At 55.5% G+C, this 17,311-nt stretch overlaps 4 protein-coding genes across 4 annotated transcripts; 2 read left to right on the top strand and 2 right to left on the bottom strand.

Annotated features, from left to right (window-relative positions):
• Window positions 1-282: 282 nt before the first annotated feature.
• On the bottom strand, window positions 283-2,083 carry BDY24DRAFT_434608 (uncharacterized protein). The gene is made up of 2 exons (XM_076644154.1): window positions 1,746-2,083; window positions 283-1,638 (listed from the first exon to the last, which is right to left on the bottom strand). The coding sequence occupies exons 1-2, from the start codon at window positions 1,899-1,901 to the stop codon at window positions 424-426; spliced, it is 1,371 nt and encodes a 456-aa protein (XP_076496925.1). The 5' UTR covers window positions 1,902-2,083; the 3' UTR covers window positions 283-423.
• Window positions 2,084-2,646: 563 nt separating this feature from the next.
• Window positions 2,647-11,440, top strand: BDY24DRAFT_388061 (uncharacterized protein). The gene is made up of 20 exons (XM_076640303.1): window positions 2,647-3,019; window positions 3,572-3,693; window positions 3,822-3,958; window positions 4,066-4,285; window positions 4,376-5,018; window positions 5,110-5,129; window positions 5,204-5,324; window positions 5,397-5,493; window positions 5,576-6,080; window positions 6,176-7,482; window positions 7,559-7,580; window positions 7,665-7,811; window positions 7,908-8,299; window positions 8,372-8,483; window positions 8,554-9,438; window positions 9,507-9,938; window positions 10,014-10,484; window positions 10,563-10,608; window positions 10,673-10,893; window positions 10,973-11,440. The coding sequence occupies exons 1-20, from the start codon at window positions 2,917-2,919 to the stop codon at window positions 10,979-10,981; spliced, it is 6,012 nt and encodes a 2,003-aa protein (XP_076496926.1). The 5' UTR covers window positions 2,647-2,916; the 3' UTR covers window positions 10,982-11,440.
• A 64-nt stretch (window positions 11,441-11,504) lies between these two features.
• Window positions 11,505-14,010, bottom strand: BDY24DRAFT_388065 (S-adenosyl-L-methionine-dependent methyltransferase). The gene is made up of 11 exons (XM_076640304.1): window positions 13,987-14,010; window positions 13,452-13,854; window positions 13,199-13,310; window positions 13,060-13,098; window positions 12,856-12,972; window positions 12,676-12,763; window positions 12,504-12,571; window positions 12,214-12,361; window positions 12,001-12,053; window positions 11,830-11,897; window positions 11,505-11,687 (listed from the first exon to the last, which is right to left on the bottom strand). The coding sequence occupies exons 2-11, from the start codon at window positions 13,707-13,709 to the stop codon at window positions 11,607-11,609; spliced, it is 1,032 nt and encodes a 343-aa protein (XP_076496927.1). The 5' UTR covers window positions 13,710-13,854; window positions 13,987-14,010; the 3' UTR covers window positions 11,505-11,606.
• Window positions 14,011-15,630: 1,620 nt separating this feature from the next.
• Window positions 15,631-17,132, top strand: FCF2 (Fcf2p; the record flags this gene model as incomplete). Its single annotated transcript, XM_076638091.1, has 4 exons — window positions 15,631-16,163; window positions 16,269-16,491; window positions 16,631-16,801; window positions 16,926-17,132. The coding sequence occupies 4 exons, from the start codon at window positions 15,631-15,633 to the stop codon at window positions 17,130-17,132; spliced, it is 1,134 nt and encodes a 377-aa protein (XP_076496928.1).
• Window positions 17,133-17,311: the final 179 nt, after the last annotated feature.

A 17,311-nucleotide genomic window follows, 5' to 3' on the forward strand; every position in this document is an offset into this window, starting at 1 on the left:
CACCTCCTTCTTCACCGCCCTTCCTCAAGCCATCCCCACACTCAGACCTTTCCCGCTCTCGCACATCTTCAACGCTTCGTTCTCTTCCTCCAGCCTTGAAGCCTAGTACTCCGCTTCCGTCTGCGAGTATCCGTTAGCGAGGTGGAAGTAAGGCGAGGACGGGGGTTGGATGTAAAACGAGAAGGAGAGGAGCTGAGAATCTCGTTTGGTTTTTTCGTTTCCTTGACGACAGCCGATAGGATACCTGAAGTCGTTTTGATTTTCCTCGACTCTCAGCAATCGCGACTCAAGATCCTAGAAATCGAAACAAACGAAACCAAAAATCTCAAAGCCCCAACCCGAGCAGACACTCAGACGAACGAACTCAAAGCGCCCGACGCGTCTCCTCCTCCTCCCCTCTCCTTCCTCTCGCTCCTCTCAAAGCTAGACATCCCACTTCGTCCCCGGCCCTCTCCCATACTTCCAAGTAAACCTATCCAACCCCTTCCTCCTGATCCTCTTATCCCCGTTCAGCACCTTCATCACCGCCGCCTTCCACTTCTCTCCGTTTGACGTCGGGTAGAGCTCAGGCTGGAGGGAGGAGATGTTTTTGATGATGGCGCGGTAGGTTTGGAGGTAGAGGGAGAGGTAGACTAGTTTTGGGATGGAGGTGGGAGTGGGTTGGGAGGAAGAGGAAGCTTGTTGGGCTGGGGAGGAAGAGGGGAGGACGAGAGGGTTGAGGATGAGTTTGGAGTTGCAGTTGGAACAGGAGGAGGGAGGCATGGGAGGGAAAGGGTTGGAGGGGATGGAGGCTCCGTTGGTGGCTTTAGAGGTTGACGCGATGGGATGAGGGAGAGGAGGAGAGGGTTGGATGGGTTTGGAAGAGGTTGCGGTCGTTGAAGAGGACGCGATGGGTTGAGCTGGTTTGGAGGAGGAAGCGATAGCTGGTGCTGCTTTGGAAGATGAGGGAAGAGTAGCCGTGGAGTTTGACGCCTTGGGTTGAGATCCGGAAGGAGGAGTAGGCCAAAGCGAGTCGACGTTGTTGGTTCCCTTCAGCGACGACGCTGCCTTCGCCGCCTGAGCTTCAGCCTCCTTGACCTTCTGAACGAACAGAGCTGCCAGACCCTCAGCGGCTCTTCGTTCTCCTTCCTCGTCTTCCTCTTCCTCCTCTTCCTCCTCCTCCGAGTCCTCGTCCACGATCTCAATCATCGGCTCCTCCCTCTCCCTCTCCCTCTCCTTCCCCTTCCCCTTCCCTTCGACCGCCCGGTTCTCGACCACCTCGGCCTCCAACCTCGCTCTCACACTCCTCCCTCCCTCGTTCGACCTCTCGCTCTGAGGAATCCCCCTCCCACGTTCATCCACCTCCACGACCACCTCGAAATCCAACTCGTCGTCCGAAGGATCCAAGTCTCCTCCTCTCCCTTCCTCCTGGTCGTCCGTTCGTTGACCGTCCAGTCTCCTCTTGGTGATGCGACCGTTGTTGTAGAGGAACTCTCCGATAGGGATTCGAACTTTCCTCTCTGTTGAGTATTTGGATCCGATGAGACCTTGAGGAGCTCGAACGTCGGTGTAAGTCTCGGAGACGAGGAGAAAACACGTCGCGGAGATGTGAAGCTCGGCGGCGAGGGCCCGTTCGTCGAAGGTGAGGGCGATGGAGTTCTAGTAGGACGAGCGAACGAAGAGATGTATATCAGCGAGTCTGTCAGGGGAAAGTCGCTGGATGGATGCGAGAGAAGAAAGGCAAAGGAGGGAAGAGGTGAACGAACGATGTTGCTTGGAATGGAAGCTGCTGCTGAGACCCTTCTTCCTGGAGTTCTCTTCCTGGGGGTAGGACTAGCTTTGGCTGGAGTGCTACCTTGGAGGGAGTCTTGGAGTCTGGTGGAGCTGGTGCGGCGGGATGGGCGGGAGGGAGTCGAGGACATGGTGAAGGAGGGGAGGGTTCGAACGGATCCGGAAGAAAGGACTGCTGGCTGTAGATGTCCAGGGGGCGCAGGAGGAGATGCTGCGTCTACGAGTGCTGTGCGAATGGCCTCAGTGAACGAGGAAGGAAGGGTGGGTAAGGGAGAGCGAGGGAGGGGATGGTGGACGTTGCGAGTGAAAAGGGAGAAGGACGAGAGGGGAAGGAGGGAGGAGGGTCGTTTGGTCGTCAGGCCGACTTTTCTACCTAATTTTCGCCGTTGCTCGCGAGTTGTCATGCTCAAGTCTGAGAAGGGTCGGAGAAACTTTCTGACTTTGATCGGGCTCGTTTGTTGACTCTGTTCTCTCCGTGAAAAAGACGCGTCGAAGCCGCTCGACGCGTCGCTTGTTTACCTCGCGACCATCTTCGTTTCCTTGGAGACGAATCCTCAACATGATCTCATGAGGACATGAGCTTCTGTAGAGGGGCGAAGAAAATGTTCCCTGTTTCTTTATAACCGGAGATGGAAGAGGGAAGGAGGTGAACTGAAGCCGCGTCGAGGACGAGTCCTGACGGTTTAGACTCCTCCTTTTGATCCAGATTTTCATCCAGACTGACTTCGAGACATCCGTGCTAGCTTAAGCCACTGTCCTCGACCATAGCTTCAGATTACCGCCTCCTCGTGGCCTTCAAAACAAAAAGAGACGAGGGAGAGGAGCCGCCACCGAAATCGATCCCCCCTCTCCTTTCCTTCTTCCCTCCCAACTTGATCTTGCCTCTCCTTACCCTCAACCCTCGGCAGGACCGTCTTCTCCATACCTCCTCTGGCCTCTCATCTTACCGATCTAGGTTCCACTCTCGCCCAAACCAGAGATCTAGAGGAGAACGAGGAGCACGACCGACCTCTTTCCCCTCCCCTCCGACGCTCGACCCTCGTTCCTTCCTTCGACCCTCCAAACTCGTCCTCCCTTCCTCCTCCCTCCCTCCAACCTCCACCTCCTTCTCGAACCTACCTTTTCTCGGATCCTCTTCTTCAGCCAATGTCGTTCAACAAGAGGTTATCCGCCTCAGCCTCGTTGGGTTCGATCAGCAACGGAGGAGATGTCAGCGGGTCGTCTTCGAACGATGGAAACGTTCAAGTCGGTGTGTTCATTCTTCCGTTGCATCCTTCAAGCACGCAGCTAAGTTCTTCTCGAACGGAGAGAAACTGGGATCTCCTCGGAGCCAGTTGGGGAGAGGAAGGAAGGGAGGGAAGCCCTGAGCTGGAAACGGTCGAGCTCAAAGGGGAGGAGGGAAGGGTCACTAGGCTCCGTAGCAGCTCGCTGGGACGTGTTACATCCTCTGGTCTTGCTCGAGGGCCATCTTTGGATAGCTGTTGATGTAGATACGAGCTCTCGAAGCAGAAAGAGGTCAGGATCAAGGAAGGAACGAAGAGGCCGTCTCGTTAGCTCGACTCTCCTCCTCCTTCCTTCCTTCTTCCCGTTCAAAGCACAACATCCCACCTTTCAATAGCCGAACTTGCTCGCTCGTTCATCTTCTATCTTCGAAACCCTTCCACCTCTTCGGGAGCGTCCTTTCTCCCAAAGACGGAACACGCCGAAACTTCCCTCCCTTTGCTTGTCTCACACCTCCGAGCTCTCCTCGAAGGCAAGCCGACTCTGATCATCTTCTCCCTCTCTTTCTCTGCTCTAACAGTCCTCCGAATCAGACCGCCGAACGATCACGATGTCTCATCCATCCCAGCGAGATTCCAGAGGATCGCCATCAATCCATCTTCAGCAACAACGGTTTCAGTCGACTCGGGCTCGCAGGTCGGGGTGCGTCGTTTCTTCCTTCGTTCTCCCTCCATCTTCCCTCCTTCTTCGCGATCTTCGCTAGATCTCTCGTGCCCTAGACTTGTAAAGACTCGGCCCTTAACTTCCTGTCTCCTCCCTCCTCTCTTCAGGTGGCACCCAAGAAGCCTCAGACGTTCCACTACGATCGCGTCTTGGGTCCTCAAGAAGGCCAGAAGGAGCTCTACGAGGCTGCTGCTGAGCGTCTCGTCGGAAAGTTCATGGAGGGATTCAACGTCACGATATTAGCGTAAGTCTCCACATCTCGCTATCTTCCCAAACCGCTCATCTGTCGTCGTCCTCGAGCTCAAGCTCACGATCGTCTCCTCCCTCTTCCCCTTTCGCTCCTCTCTTCAGCTACGGTCAAACCTCCTCGGGAAAATCCTACTCGATGGGAACAGCTCTCGACTCCTCCAACACTTCCTCCTCAACGTTCGACATCACTCCTTCGACAGGTCTCGTTCCAAGAGCCGTCTCGGAGATCTTCCGTCGGTGTGCTGAGCTCGAGAGGTTGGCCGGAGGGAAAGGGAACCTCAGGTTCGAAGCTACCAATAGTTTCGTAGAGCTTTACAACGAGGTCAGTATTATGAGTAACCATGTCGAGAGCTTCGTTGGCCAGGAACGTCTGGCTGATCTCCTTTTTCCCTCCTCTCAAATCCGTCTCCAGGATCTCCTCGACCTCCTCTCCTCCACCGACCCTTCCATACCAGCTTCGGAACGACCGACGCTCTCGATTCGAGAAGACAAGGAAGGTCACATCATCTGGTCGGGTCTCAAGGAGCTCAAGGTCAACTCGAAGGAGGAAGTGATGGCCAACCTTCGATCGGGAACAGCCCTTCGACGAACCAACGAAACCGATATGAACGCTCAGTCCTCGAGATCCCACGCCATCTTCTCCATCACTCTCACTCAACGTCGTCGTGTCGGAGGTCCAGCTCCTCCAGCTTCAGCAGGCTCCTCCTCCTTCCCTGCGTCGGCATCCGCTCCCCCTTCCGCCTTCGGTGCAGCCATCTCACCCATCAGCTCCTCTTCCTCTTCACCCGCTCCTTCGACTCCAACAAGAGGCATCCCTCGACCTTCGTCGGTTGGACCAGGAGCGCGAACGATGAGCCCGACGCCAGGTTCGAGACCAACGACCCCGTCTGGACTTCCCATGATTCGCCCGCCGAGACCTTCGAGTGTTCTGGGATTGAACGGGAGGGCTGGAACGCCGGTGACGAGAGGAGAGGATCAGGAGACGTTCTCGTCGGCTGGGAAGAAGGAGGTTACTGGGGAGTGGGTGACGATCACGAGCAAGTTCCATTTCGTCGGTGAGTCGCGTCTGCCTTTTCCCTTCCCACAAGAGCTCGAGGATCCTGTATCCACACAATGCTGACGATCAATCTGTAATCGGTTCATCAGATCTGGCTGGAAGTGAACGAGTACGTCTGGACTTTTCGACGCGTCGTGTTCGAGAGAATCTGACCTCGGGCTCGTTCTTCCTCCTCCCTTTCAGCTCAAACGAACTTCCGCCCTCGGAGAACGACTCAAGGAAGGAATCTCGATCAACTCTGGTCTTCTCGCTCTCGGAAACGTCATCTCTGCTCTCGGAGATCCAGTGAAGGCTCGTCAAAGCAGTGAGTTCTTCCTCGTCGAGACATTCTTCCGATCTCGACTGACTCCTTCCCTCCCCTCTTACTTCCTCACAGCCCACATCCCGTACCGAGACTCGAAGTTGACTCGTCTTCTCCAAGACTCTCTCGGTGGAAACGCTCACACTCTCATGGTCGCCTGTGTTTCTCCAGCGTGAGTCGATCTTCCTTCGACGCGTATTTTTGCTCCCCTTCGAATGGATACTGACCGAGCTCGATTTGTCTCCTTTGCACAGCGAGTTCAACTTAACGGAAACCCTCTCGACGATCAAGTACGCCAACCGAGCTCGAAACATCAAAAACCGAGCCGAGGTCAATGAGCTGGAAGTCGGATGGGACGACGTCGAACACCTCCAAGCCTCTCTCACCAAACTCCGAAAGGAACACGCTCTTCTCAAAGCAGCAGCAGCCTCGGCAGGAGTCGTCGGATCGAACGGATCACCCAACATGGATCTCTCGTCGATCGAGGAGCACCCTCCCGTGTCCGCAGGAGCGTCGGCCAGACTTCTCGGTCAGCTTCAAGAGCTTCAGGAACAGAACGCCGTCTTCCTTCAGACGAACTCGGAAACCTCGGTCGAGATGGCGAGGTTGAACAAGCAGCTCGAGGAGGCGAGGATGTCGGGCGGAGAGGGCGGAGGAGACTCGAAGGCTTTCGCAGAGATGGTGGGACCCGTCATCGCCGAGTACGAACGAGCCATTGCAACCCTCGAGGGTGAACTCAAGTTGTCAAGGGCTTCTCTCGTGAGTTCTCCTCCCTGCTTCTCGCCTCTCCTCTCGTCTCTCGTCTCGAGTCGAGTCTCTGACGCCTTCCTTCCGTCCTTTTCCTTCACCTTCAGGCTCACACCAACAACCTCTACAACGAGCAAGAGATCCAGCTCTCGGAGGTTCTCTCTCGAACCGCTCAGACGGAATCCTACGTCGGAGAGCTTCGAGCTCGAGTCAGCAAACTCGTCGAACGGGAGTCCTCGACGGAATCCTACATCCGAGACCTCGAGGTCAAGCTCAAGAACCACTCCGACGGCGACGAGTCCAAAGCTAGTGAGGTCGCCGAACTCAGGAAGGAGATTGCTCGTCTCAAGGAGTCGGATGGAAACTCAGCTCGATACGTCGCCGATCTCGAAGCTCGACTGGCCAAGACGGACGCTTCCCAGGCCGCTCTCGCAGCTCACGTCGAACGACTCGAGAAGGAGGTCGAACGAAGGGAGGAGATGTATCGAGATCTCGAGACTCGTCTCCGAATGGTCGACACCACCAAGGACAACAAGCTCCTTCTCCAAGAGCTCGACGAGAAGGACGGGAAGGTCGCCACTTTGGAGAGGAAGCTGGAGGAAGCGATCAGGGAAATGGACGTGATCGGGAAGGAGCGTTCGGTTCTTCAGGAGCAGGCGAAGAAGAGTGACGGAGAACGGGAAGGACTCAAGGATCGACTCGATGAGTTCCAGGCTTCGGCAACAGCAGCGAAACGAGCTTCTCTCACAGCCATCTCCCCTCACGCCTCTCGAGCTCTTCTCACCACCACCAACTCCTACGCCTCTCACACATCTTCGTCGGAGTTCTTCACTCCCGCCACCGAGATCGGAGGAATGGACTTCGACAAGGCTCGTTCAAACGCTACGACTCCCGACGGTCCCTCCACCCCTACTCCTCTCGCTACCAGCTTCCCTCCTTCCGCCCTCACCCCTCCCTCAGCCACCTCCGAGGTCTTCGTTTACAAGATGGATGCTGAGCTGCGAGATCTCCAAGAAGCCCACTCCAAAACCCTCGAGAGCCTCGACGAGATCTCCTCCAAGTACCGAGACGCGCTCAAGGAAATCACCGACCTTCACGCTCAGGTTCAAGAAGCTCGTCTTCTCCAGTCGGAAGCCGACGACATCGTCCATTCCTCTCCTCAACCTCTTCCAAGCCCTTCTCGATCGGACTCAGCTGGATCCAACGACTTCCTCAACAGCTCGACAGCATCCAGCGACTCAGGTCCTCTCTCTCCCACCGCCATCAAGCTCGGATCGATTCCCAGACGTCGAGTCACCACCTCCGACAGACGAAGTCTCCCACCCTCTACGAACGGATCGTCCCCTCCTAGTTCAAACAACTCCAACGGCTCATCTCAACGGGATTTTGGCTCGCGGGGAGGAGGTCTTCCCAGGTGAGCCTCGTCGATTTTTCCTCCCCTTCGTCGTTCTTTGACGGTTTGCTGACCTCTTCTTCCTTCCATTTTGCAGACCTATGTCACTCTCGCAGGAGGTTAGTCGGTTCGAAACCAGAGACCAAGGCTCGTTTCGTTCGATACTGATCCTTTCGTCCCCGTCCTGTTTCTCGTTCTTCAAGTTGTCATCGTCGCCATCATCTCGTTCCTCTTGGGCCGGGCCGGCAGTATCGCTCCTGAACACCTCCCCTACAACTCGGCCGATTCCGATCATCAAGCCTGAACGGTCGGTGCAGTCGCTCGAGAACGAGATCATGAGTTTACAAGCTGTGAGTTCTTTCGTCCTCCTCCCTCTCTCTCTCGTCCCTCGAACGCTCGACGATCTTTCGGCTGACCCTTCTCCTCATTCATCTTCCTCCTAACAGACTCTAAAGCTTCGCGAGGACGAGATCGATCAACTCGAGAAGAACATCACCCTGCACATTCTTCCTCCTCGAGGGTCATCCCTCAGTCTTCGCTCGGACGCTGGTCGGCCGTCTCGCAGTCACGGTCGTAGCATCTCAGACGCCAAATCCGAGACTGCAAAGTCCGTCAACGAATCGGTCGCCTTCCCTCCCCTCGACGAGGATGGCTCTCCCAGCTCGAGTCTTCTTCCAGACAGTCCGCCGGTCCAGACCCGTCCTCTCTCCAGGTCGTCGGCAGGTCAGCCGCTCGTCTCCCGAGTTTCTACCATTTCGGATCACTCGAGGACTTCGGAAGAACGATCTCCGCCTTTCGACGAGGAGCATCATCATAAGAGGCTGGAGGAGCTCATGAGGTGAGTTTGGGAACGGAGAGGAAGAGCTTCGAATGGCTCGACTGACGACACGCGTTTCCTTCGTTTTTTCAGGTCGATGGCCCAGAAGGAGTCTGCTCACAAGGAGACGGTCGATTCGATGAACGCCGAAATTGAGAAGGTTCGACGAGAGCATTCGGACATCGTTACTCTTTCGAGAGATCAGGTGGGTTTTGGTTTCTGTCTCTTCGTTCGACTAAAGATCAAATCTGAATCCCTTTTTCTTCCTCCACCAGGCCCTTAACGTGTCAACCGAGCTCGATGGACTCCGAACCAAGCTCCTCACCGCCCAGGATCAGCACGACGACCTCTCCAGTAAACTCGAGGAGATGAGACGTCGAGAGGAGGACCTCGTCGCGTCCAAGCTTCGACTCGAGGAGACCCACGCCGAGGAGATCACCAAGCTGCGAGCCGAACACGAGGAAGTCCTCTCTCGACGGGAAGCGGAGACAGCAGCCATCCTCGTTCGACGGGACGAGTCTCACGCCGACGATCTCAAGAGAGCCGAGCTCGAAAGGAACGGAGTCTTCTCCGAATCCCAGGAGGAGCACGTCGCCGCAATCGCCGTCCTCTCGGGCCAGCACTCGGAACGTCTCTCGAAACGAGATCTCGATCATGCCTCGGACGTCTCAGGACTCAAGGAGGAGCACGCTCGAACTCTCGCCTCGAAGGAATCCGAATCTTCAGTCGTCGTCGAACGCCTTCGATCGGATCACGCCGCTGCCTTCGCTCGACTCGGGGAGGAGAAGACCACCGAATCGGAACGTCTCAAGGCTGCTCTGGCCAAGAGCCGAGACGAGCACGTCTCCGTTCTCCAGGAGGTTCGAACCGAAGCGGAGGCTAAGCTTCTCGCCGCCGAGGAGCAACATCGTTCGTCGTTGGCAACCGCTCAAGCAGATCGAGAGGCTGCAGTCGCCAAGATCGCAGAGCAACTCAGTGCTTCTCACATCGCTCTCGAGGCTGCTCAGGAGAGTACGAAATCGCTTCGATCGGAACACGAGGAGGTCGTCGCCAGGACTGTCCAGGATCACGAAGTCGCTCTCTCGTCTTTGGCCTCTGCTCATCGAGACGCCCTCAGCAAGGAGTACGAGTCGTCGAAGGCCCTCTCTGCTGCTCAGGAGGTGAGCTTCGAACGTTCTCTCTTCGCCTGTTCGGGTACTCTTCGCTGACTTCTCGTCTTCTTCTTCAGATCGCCCTCGCCGCCGAGATCGAACAACGCTCCCTCGCCGAATCCAAGCTCGTCGAGATCACCGACCAGAACGCTCAACTTCAAGCCGAGATCATCTCCCTTCGGACGTCGCACGAGGTCGAAATCAACAAGCTTCAACACGAGCTCGGAGAAGCTTCGACCACCGTCTCTCAACTCCACTTCGCTGCCACCGAGAGCGCAACTCAGAAGTCTTCCCTTCAGTCGGAACTCGAGGCTCTTCGTCTTCAGCTCGTCCAGATCCAGGGAGATCACAAGGAGGTCACCACCACCAGAGATTCGGTCCTCCTCGACTTGGACTCGCATCGAACGTCCCTCACTCAGGCCCAGACCGAGATTCATCGAACGAAGACGGAGATCGACTCTCTTCACAACGAACGAGTCAAGCAGGATGCTGCTATGGCTGAGCTTCAGGTGAGTTTAGCTTGAGCTCTGCAGCCGCCTCGTTGTCTCGACCTCTTGCTGACTTTCTTCCTTCGTTCCTGCCAGGCCAAACTCGCCGAGTACTCTGCCTCCGTCCCAGATCAGTCCGAGCCAGTCCCAACTCTCGCCAGCGGTCCTCGAGAATCCCTTCGAGACGTCACCCTCATCGGTCGAGCCGGATCTCCCAGCAGTCGCTCATCCAAACCTCCTCCTCCCACTCCTCCTCCCACCGCTCCCGTTCCTCCTCTTCCCTCGTCCCTTCCATCTCTTCCCGCCATCCCCGACGACGCAACGACCTCTACCGCATCTCGGAACGGAGGTCGAACCTCGTCTCTCTCCTCTGGCCGTCGGTCTCCTCGTTCGTCTTCGACTTCCATCGACGGAGGGAACGCTTCGACGCCAGTGGTCGATCCGAAGTTGCTCGCCCAGATCGAGGAGCAGGATGGACAGATCACAAGTCTCAACCGTCGTCTCAACCACTGTGAGGCTGACTTGCAAGCGAACATCGATCTGGTCAACACCCTCGAGGCTGCTCTGGTGCGTTCTACATTTCTCTCTCGAGCAACTTCGACGCGTCTGGGTGCTGATCAGTCTCGTCTCCCTCCCTCTTCACAGAACGACTCGGAACGTGCCCTTCGAAAGTCTCGACTCTCCGCCAACGGTTCGTTCACTCTTTTTCTCAGTTCCGTCGTGATCAAAGCTCACGACTTCTCTCTGATCTGCAGACATCGCCAAGGATCGAGATCGTCTCTCCGCCGAATGCGACACCCTTCGATCCCTCCTTCAACACGCTCGAGCCGAGGCTCTCTCCCTTCGATCTTCGCAGAACGACGAGCGAGGCAAGATGGAGAGCCAGATGGCTTCGGAACGTCGTCAGAAGGACACTGCCAAGAGGGAGTTGGAGAGTCGGTTGGAGGAGATGGAGAAGAGGAAGAGTAAATTCAACGTGAGTCTCTCTCCCTCCCTGCCTCGACGCGTCTTTGCTTCTTCCTTTTCACTGACTCTTCGTTTCCTTTCTCTTTCAGTGCTTCTGATGGCGCCACGATAGGATCTCGTACTCCCACGTTCGTTCATTCTTGCTTTTAATTCGGTCACGATCTTCTCCACCTCTTCGTCTCTTTCCCTGCCTCTACACGTTTGCCTCCTTGGATTGCTCTCAATCACTCCCCGTCATCACTTTCCTTTCTCCTCCTCCTCTCTACTCTCTCTACGGTCTCGCTACACCTCTCTTCGGTTTCACATCTCTCTTCTTCTCTCAGGTTCGTTCGTCTCACGACGACGATCCACCTTGCACTTTCGCTTTCTTCTGCTCTCGTTTCTTGGGTCCGTTTCACGTAGGCTTTCCCATCCTTGCTTTTCACTCTCGTTTCTAGTCTAGCTCATCTTCTTTCTCTCAACACACCCCAGGTTTTACTTTTGATATCCCACGGTTTCTGTCTCTTCCCGTCCCGCCAGCGCCAGCGACGAGGCCGAGTCGACGCGTTCATTCGGACTTTGCTCGCCAAAGATGTTCCTCAAGTGAAGTCTCAGCTGGAACAACGTCAGCGAAGCTGCATATGGAGAAATATCTCGAATCATTCCAATATCGTCTCAGTTCGTGTAAAAAAAAAATCGTCCCGCGGCCGCTCTCCTCTCTCCTCTCCTCGTCGTTCGTTTGCCTCAAAGAACCTCCTTCAAACTCGTCCTCCCCGACCCCCTAGGCAAAGCTTTCGGTTGGGAATCACTTGGTTTCCAGCCCATCTACACACACGAAGCCCCCCCCCAAAAAAAGAACGCCTCGTCAGGGCTGCGTCTTCTTTCGAACGAACGAAGAAGCGAAGAAGCGGGTCGGGAGAGGAGAGGAAGGGAAGGGAAGAGGAAGAGGAAGGCAAGGGAAACTGACGAGGAAGATGACCGAAAACGTAGCAGGGACTGCGAATCCACGTTCAGGGTCGGTGGAGCCGTGCATCGCTGAGAAAAAAAAAAGGAACGGAAGGGAAGGGGAGAGACTTGCGAGTCAGCGGAAAGAGAAAGGAGGGGGGGTCGCAGAGAGGGATGAAAAAAAAAAACGAACAGTTGTAGATCGCTGAGGCTGCGATGAGAGTGTCTCGAGAGAGGAAGGTCCGTCTGCGGGTAGTTTTGTTGAAGGGAGAGAGTTGAAGAGAGGGGTGAAGAGTTAGCGCAATGCCGAAACGAAGGCACGAGCGCGTCGAGACAGACTCCTTTGAAAAGACGGTTCGACGCCGAAGGGAGCAGGGAAAGATGGAGGATGGATGACGAGACTTACCTTCCGATGACCGCGTTCCCTTCTCCCATATCTTTCAGATCTTCGACGAGCTCAAACATGGACGGGTAGCCGAACTGAAGGTCTTCGGTGTCGACGGTGAGGAGAGTGAAGCCGGCTCGTTGAAGGAGGTTGGAAGCGTCTTTGGGGTCTGCGACGCAACAATCGGTACCGAAGAGGAAGAAATCCGTTTGAGATTTGGGTCAGTTGGGGAAAGAGAGACGACAAGAAGAAGAGGGAAGAGAAAGGACTCGAAGGAGAGGGAGAGAGGGAAAGAGGGAAAGAGAACGAACCAGCCATCGGCGAAACATGCAACGAAATCCCTCCTTCCCTCTCTTGTTGAGCTAGTTGAAGCGAAGTCCTGTTCGACCCCACACGAACAAAAGAAAAGAAACGAAGCGATCAGCGCTCGCCCTCGAGAAAAGGAAGCGACGCGTCTCGTACGTCCTCGTCCATCCGACTCACCTCAGCTCAAACAACGTATCCCCTCCCAGCATCGCCCCGAGGAAGAACCCATCCGGTTTCAAACATCTCTGGATCTGTCTCAGCACACCTTCCATATCACGAAACCAGATGCAGCGATCAGCTCTCTCTCTCTTCCTTCTCTCGTCGTTTAAGAGTCGAAGCTCGAAAGAGCGAGCTCACCAGGCAGATCGTTCACCCAATGCAGACCCAACGTCGAGATCACCGCGTCCTGAGAGTTCTCTGGTATCCGACTCAGAAGCTGTTCCTCGTCGAGATGGGTACGGCGAAGGTTGGGGACTGGGAGAAAGGAGAGGAAAGGTGAGCTTGAACGAATCCCTCCAGAGGTCAGAGGAGAAACCAAAGAAGGGAAGATGGGGGACGAACGATCGAACTTCGATTCCGGATCTCTCATCAACGTATGCTCTATCCAGCCAGCAACCCAAGTCCAACCCCCAAAGCGAAGAGTGAGCTGACTTCGAACGCACGGAGCGAACGAAGGAAGAGATGGCCAGCGTCGACTCACCACTCAATTCGACGCACTCCACCTCGTCCACCTCGTCCGGATCCATCGCCTGACTGAACAGGCCCGGTCCAGAACATATCTCGAGGATCTTACGTGGGGAAACACTTACGTCCTATTCTCTCTCCCCCCATTCCAAGACGCAAAAAAAAACCCCAACGAACGACCCCATCAGCCGAGAGCTCACCCCTTCCCTCCCTCCCTCCCCCGCTCTCCCTGAGTCTCCTTCGGCAAAGATCGGACAAAGCTCTCTCACCTCGAACCGTTCCAACACCCTCTCGGTCACCTCTCTCCTAAGATAATCAACCAATCGACTTCGATCGCCTCCTTCTTTGGCAGCGGCTCGATCTTTCTGGAGTCGTTTGGCGTTGCGGTCGAACACTTGGTAGGGAGCGTTCACGTCGTCTGAGGAGGAGGAAGAGGAGGAGGGAGCGAGGGAAGCGTACGTTCGGAGAGGGAGGGAGAAGGGGAGGAGGCGAAGGGAGTGAGAGGAGATGCGAGGGAGGAGGGACATGGCGGAAGGAAGCGAGATGGTGATGGGTTGTTGAGGTCAACTCGAACGAAGGAGGGCCAGGTCGGTTCGGACGGCTTGTTTGACCCGGAGGAAAGTATACATTCCGACTTCTTACCCCTTTCCTCTCTATTGTGAGGCATATAGAGTAAGTCCTCGACCCCTTACTCTCAAAAAAAACCCCTCCTTTTCGAGCGAAGAAGAACGAGAAACAAAAAAGAGGTCGTTAACGAGCATTCCATTTCCGTTCCCTTCTCTACGAACTCTCCTCCTTCGGCAGCCCAACCAAGCTTCTCAGGGTCCTACTCAGATCTCCTCCTTCCTCCCTCAGCTTCCGTTCCGATTCAGAAGGGGTCAGGTCGAACTCGTCCATCTTGTTCATTGCGAGGGAGAGAGAAGGAAGGAAGGTGGGTTCGGAGAAGGACGATGGACGATGGACGACGAACGACGACGAGGGAGAGAGAAACGAGAGAAAGCAAAGGGTCAGCATACACTCGCTGGGCATGTATGTGGTGTGCTCTCTCGATGGGACATATGGCAGCTGATGGGAGGTCAACTCACCACGACCTTGACATCCTCCTCCTTGACCTCAACCTCCTTCTTCTCCTCCTCCGCCTTCGCACTCTCCAGACCAGCCTGCTTCCGGAACTCGGCGTTGAGAAGATCCCGAGCGGTGGTGTCGAGGAGGGATTTGATGTAGTAGCCTCCGTCGGCGAACTGGAAAGGAAGCACGAAACGAAGGAGGGAAGGAGAAGGAGAGGGACAAGGTGAGCTTCGACTTTTTGGGTGAGAACGAGAGGAGAGAGGGATGGGAACGAGGACGAACCTCCTGAGTAACTTCTCCCATAGGTCTACGAAGAGAGTCGGACATTGGGTTCGTGGCTTTTTTTTTGTTTGGAGGGTTTGGAAGAGGGAGGGTAGGAGAAGGGAGGGAAGGCAAGGTGATGGGTCGAAGGTGACCTTCACGAGTTTCGTTCTTGACCTCCGTCGCTCGTTTCGGAGCCTCATTTTTTCGCGCCTTAAGACCTATATACCCCTTCTTCTAGAGATCCCAATCTAATCTTACCAGCAGAGCCGTCCAAAAAAACTCCGACTTTTAAAGGTCGTGCAAGCCGTTTCCGCCCCAAATTTGGTTCCGCCCCCTCTCCCAAAAACCATCGCCTCCCTCCCTCCCTCCTCTCTCTTCTTTCCTCCCAACCATCACACCCCCCGTCCCCAATTTTCACCCCCCTTCACAACAGGGGGGGGGCGACTCTTCTCTACTCGCGTCCTTCTTGGAATCTTCCCTCGAGGAGAGAGTCGTTTTGGCTTTTAAAGGACTTCTCGTGGCATGGCAGACCTTCGACCCCCCTTCCTCTCTTCTTCTGGCAACCCTTCGCAAGGAGGACCAAGAGGGAGAGGAAGGCCCCCGACATAAAACAATCTTAACCGAGGTCTTGTCCTGAGACATTGGGATGGCTCATGAAGTAGGATCACCTAGTTGGAGGGACATTTTTTTGTTCGTTCGTTCTCGAGCTTGTTGGCTTTCTTTCTTCTTTCTGAGGAGTAGCCGGTCCTGCTTTGCTCTTTTGATGAGCTTGGAGGATTGCGAGCTTTCGCTCTTCGCTGTGCTGTTATATCATGCTCTATCTACAAGTATACTTGAACTGGCCGCGAGAAAGTTGAGAAGAGGGAAGAAGGGCCTGAGGAGGAAGGAGGGGAGGGCTGAAAGAGCTCCCTTCTCTCTTGATCTCCTGCTCTTCTATACGAAGTTTCAAGAGGATGAAGTCCTTCTACTACTTCAGTTGCTCTCCGTCTCTTCACCAACCCCATAACCTTCAAATCCGAAAAAAATCAACGAAAACACGACCCAAATGAGCCCGAGAGGAATTTCGACCTCAACGTCCTCCTCCTTCCTATCCTCCAACTTCCATCCTCCTCCCACATGTCCGACTCGACCCCTTCCAAGCGCCTCACCCGAGCAGCTTCCAAACTCCTCTCTCCTCCTCCTCCTCCATCCACCTCCGCTGCTTCTTCTTCTTCTTCTTCTTCCTCCTCTTCGATCCTGGGCACTCCTCGTTTCGCCGCTCCTCCTTCCCCTCCCACGTTCTCTTCGCTCAAGAAGGCCGCCAAATCAACCAAGACGAGTGCGAGCGCGAGCAACACGCCTAGTAGACTTCAGATTGTAGCTTCTCCTGCTCCTGAGGAGGACGACGACGACGAGGAGAGCGTGGTCGTAGTGGACACGAAGGGGAAGGGCAGGGAGGTGGAGGAGGAGGAGGAAGAGGAGGAAGTAGACGAGATCGACGAGACTTCAGACGACGAGGAGGAGGAAGAGAGTGCTCCCGAGGACGAGGAGGCCTTCCTCGCTTCCCTTCTGGCTCAGGCTTACTCGAACGCGGAGAAGAAGGAGGAGCAGAAGAGGAGGTTGGCCGAAGCGGAGGAGGTCGTCCTTCAGCTCGAGGAGGTCAAGGAGGTGTGAGTTTCCTATTTTCCTGCCTAGCTTCTCTCTCTCTGGACCTTCAAGAAACAAGCTCCTACTTACTTGCTTACTTCTTCGTTCCCGTTTTCGTTCCCTGCAAGTCCCCTTCCAAACCTCACCGTCCCTTCCCTCCCAACCCCTTACCTCCAATTCACTCCCTCAGGTCGAGCCACTCTCGTTCCTCGTCCGGGACCTTCTTCCACTCCTACCACCGCCACCGCCACCGCTTCCAACGCCGCTTCGTCCTCGAGCTCGTCCAGCCAAGGTCCCGAACTCGACACCTTCGTGCTCCCTCCTCCTCTGTCGAAGAAGGCTGCCAAAGCGGTGAGTTTTTCCGAAGTCTTCGCGTCCTCTCGTCTCGTCTCTCTTCTCTCCCTCTTCAATCTCCCTTCTTTCGCACTTTACGTTCTCTTCGCCCTCGAAAACTGACCTTGTTTTTGTTTTTTCCTTCGACCGCTCGCAGGAACGTAAAGCCAACGCTCCTCTCGCCTGGGGAGCGCTCCCGCCCATCCCCGAGAACCGTCGAAAGGACATGACGAGGGAGTACCACGCTCTCAAGCTGAGGAACTCGTTGGATCCCAAGAGGTTCTACAAGGGTCAAGGGTCGAACAAGATCGTTCCAGAGGTGTTTGCTGTGAGTTACTCTCTTCTTCGTCGACGTCGACGTCGCGTCGCTCTTCTCCTCTTTCTCTCCTCCTCTTCTTTCCAACCTTCCAACCTTACTGACGCCCATCCGTCCTCCCTCACCCCTCCACCAGATCGGTACCCTCCACACCCCTTCCACCCGCCTCTCCCTCTCCACCCTCCCGACCCAAGCGTCCTCCCGGCCGGCGTCCATCGTCAAGGAGCTGCTCGCGGACGACGAGGCCAAGAAGTACGCCAAGAGAAAGTTCGGGGTGCTGCAAGGGTCGAGGGAGAGGAACGGGAGGGGGATGGGTTGGAAGAAGAAGAAGGTGGATTTCTAAGAGAGGGAGAGAGGTTTGGTTATCCATACGCTGTTTTCACGATGTTACTCTGTTTTTTTGTTGGAGTGTGGTCTTGCGAAAGTTTGGTGTGGGGTAGGAGTGGGTGCGAGGAAAAAGAAGAAGGAAGGAAGGAAGGAAGGAAGGAAAGAGCGTCAAAGTCTTGAAGCCTCAACGCGTCT

Source organism: Mrakia frigida (assembly GCF_051309035.1).
Source record: "Mrakia frigida strain ATCC 22029 unplaced genomic scaffold BDY24scaffold_14, whole genome shotgun sequence".
Taxonomy (NCBI): Eukaryota; Fungi; Basidiomycota; class Tremellomycetes; order Cystofilobasidiales; family Mrakiaceae; genus Mrakia; species Mrakia frigida.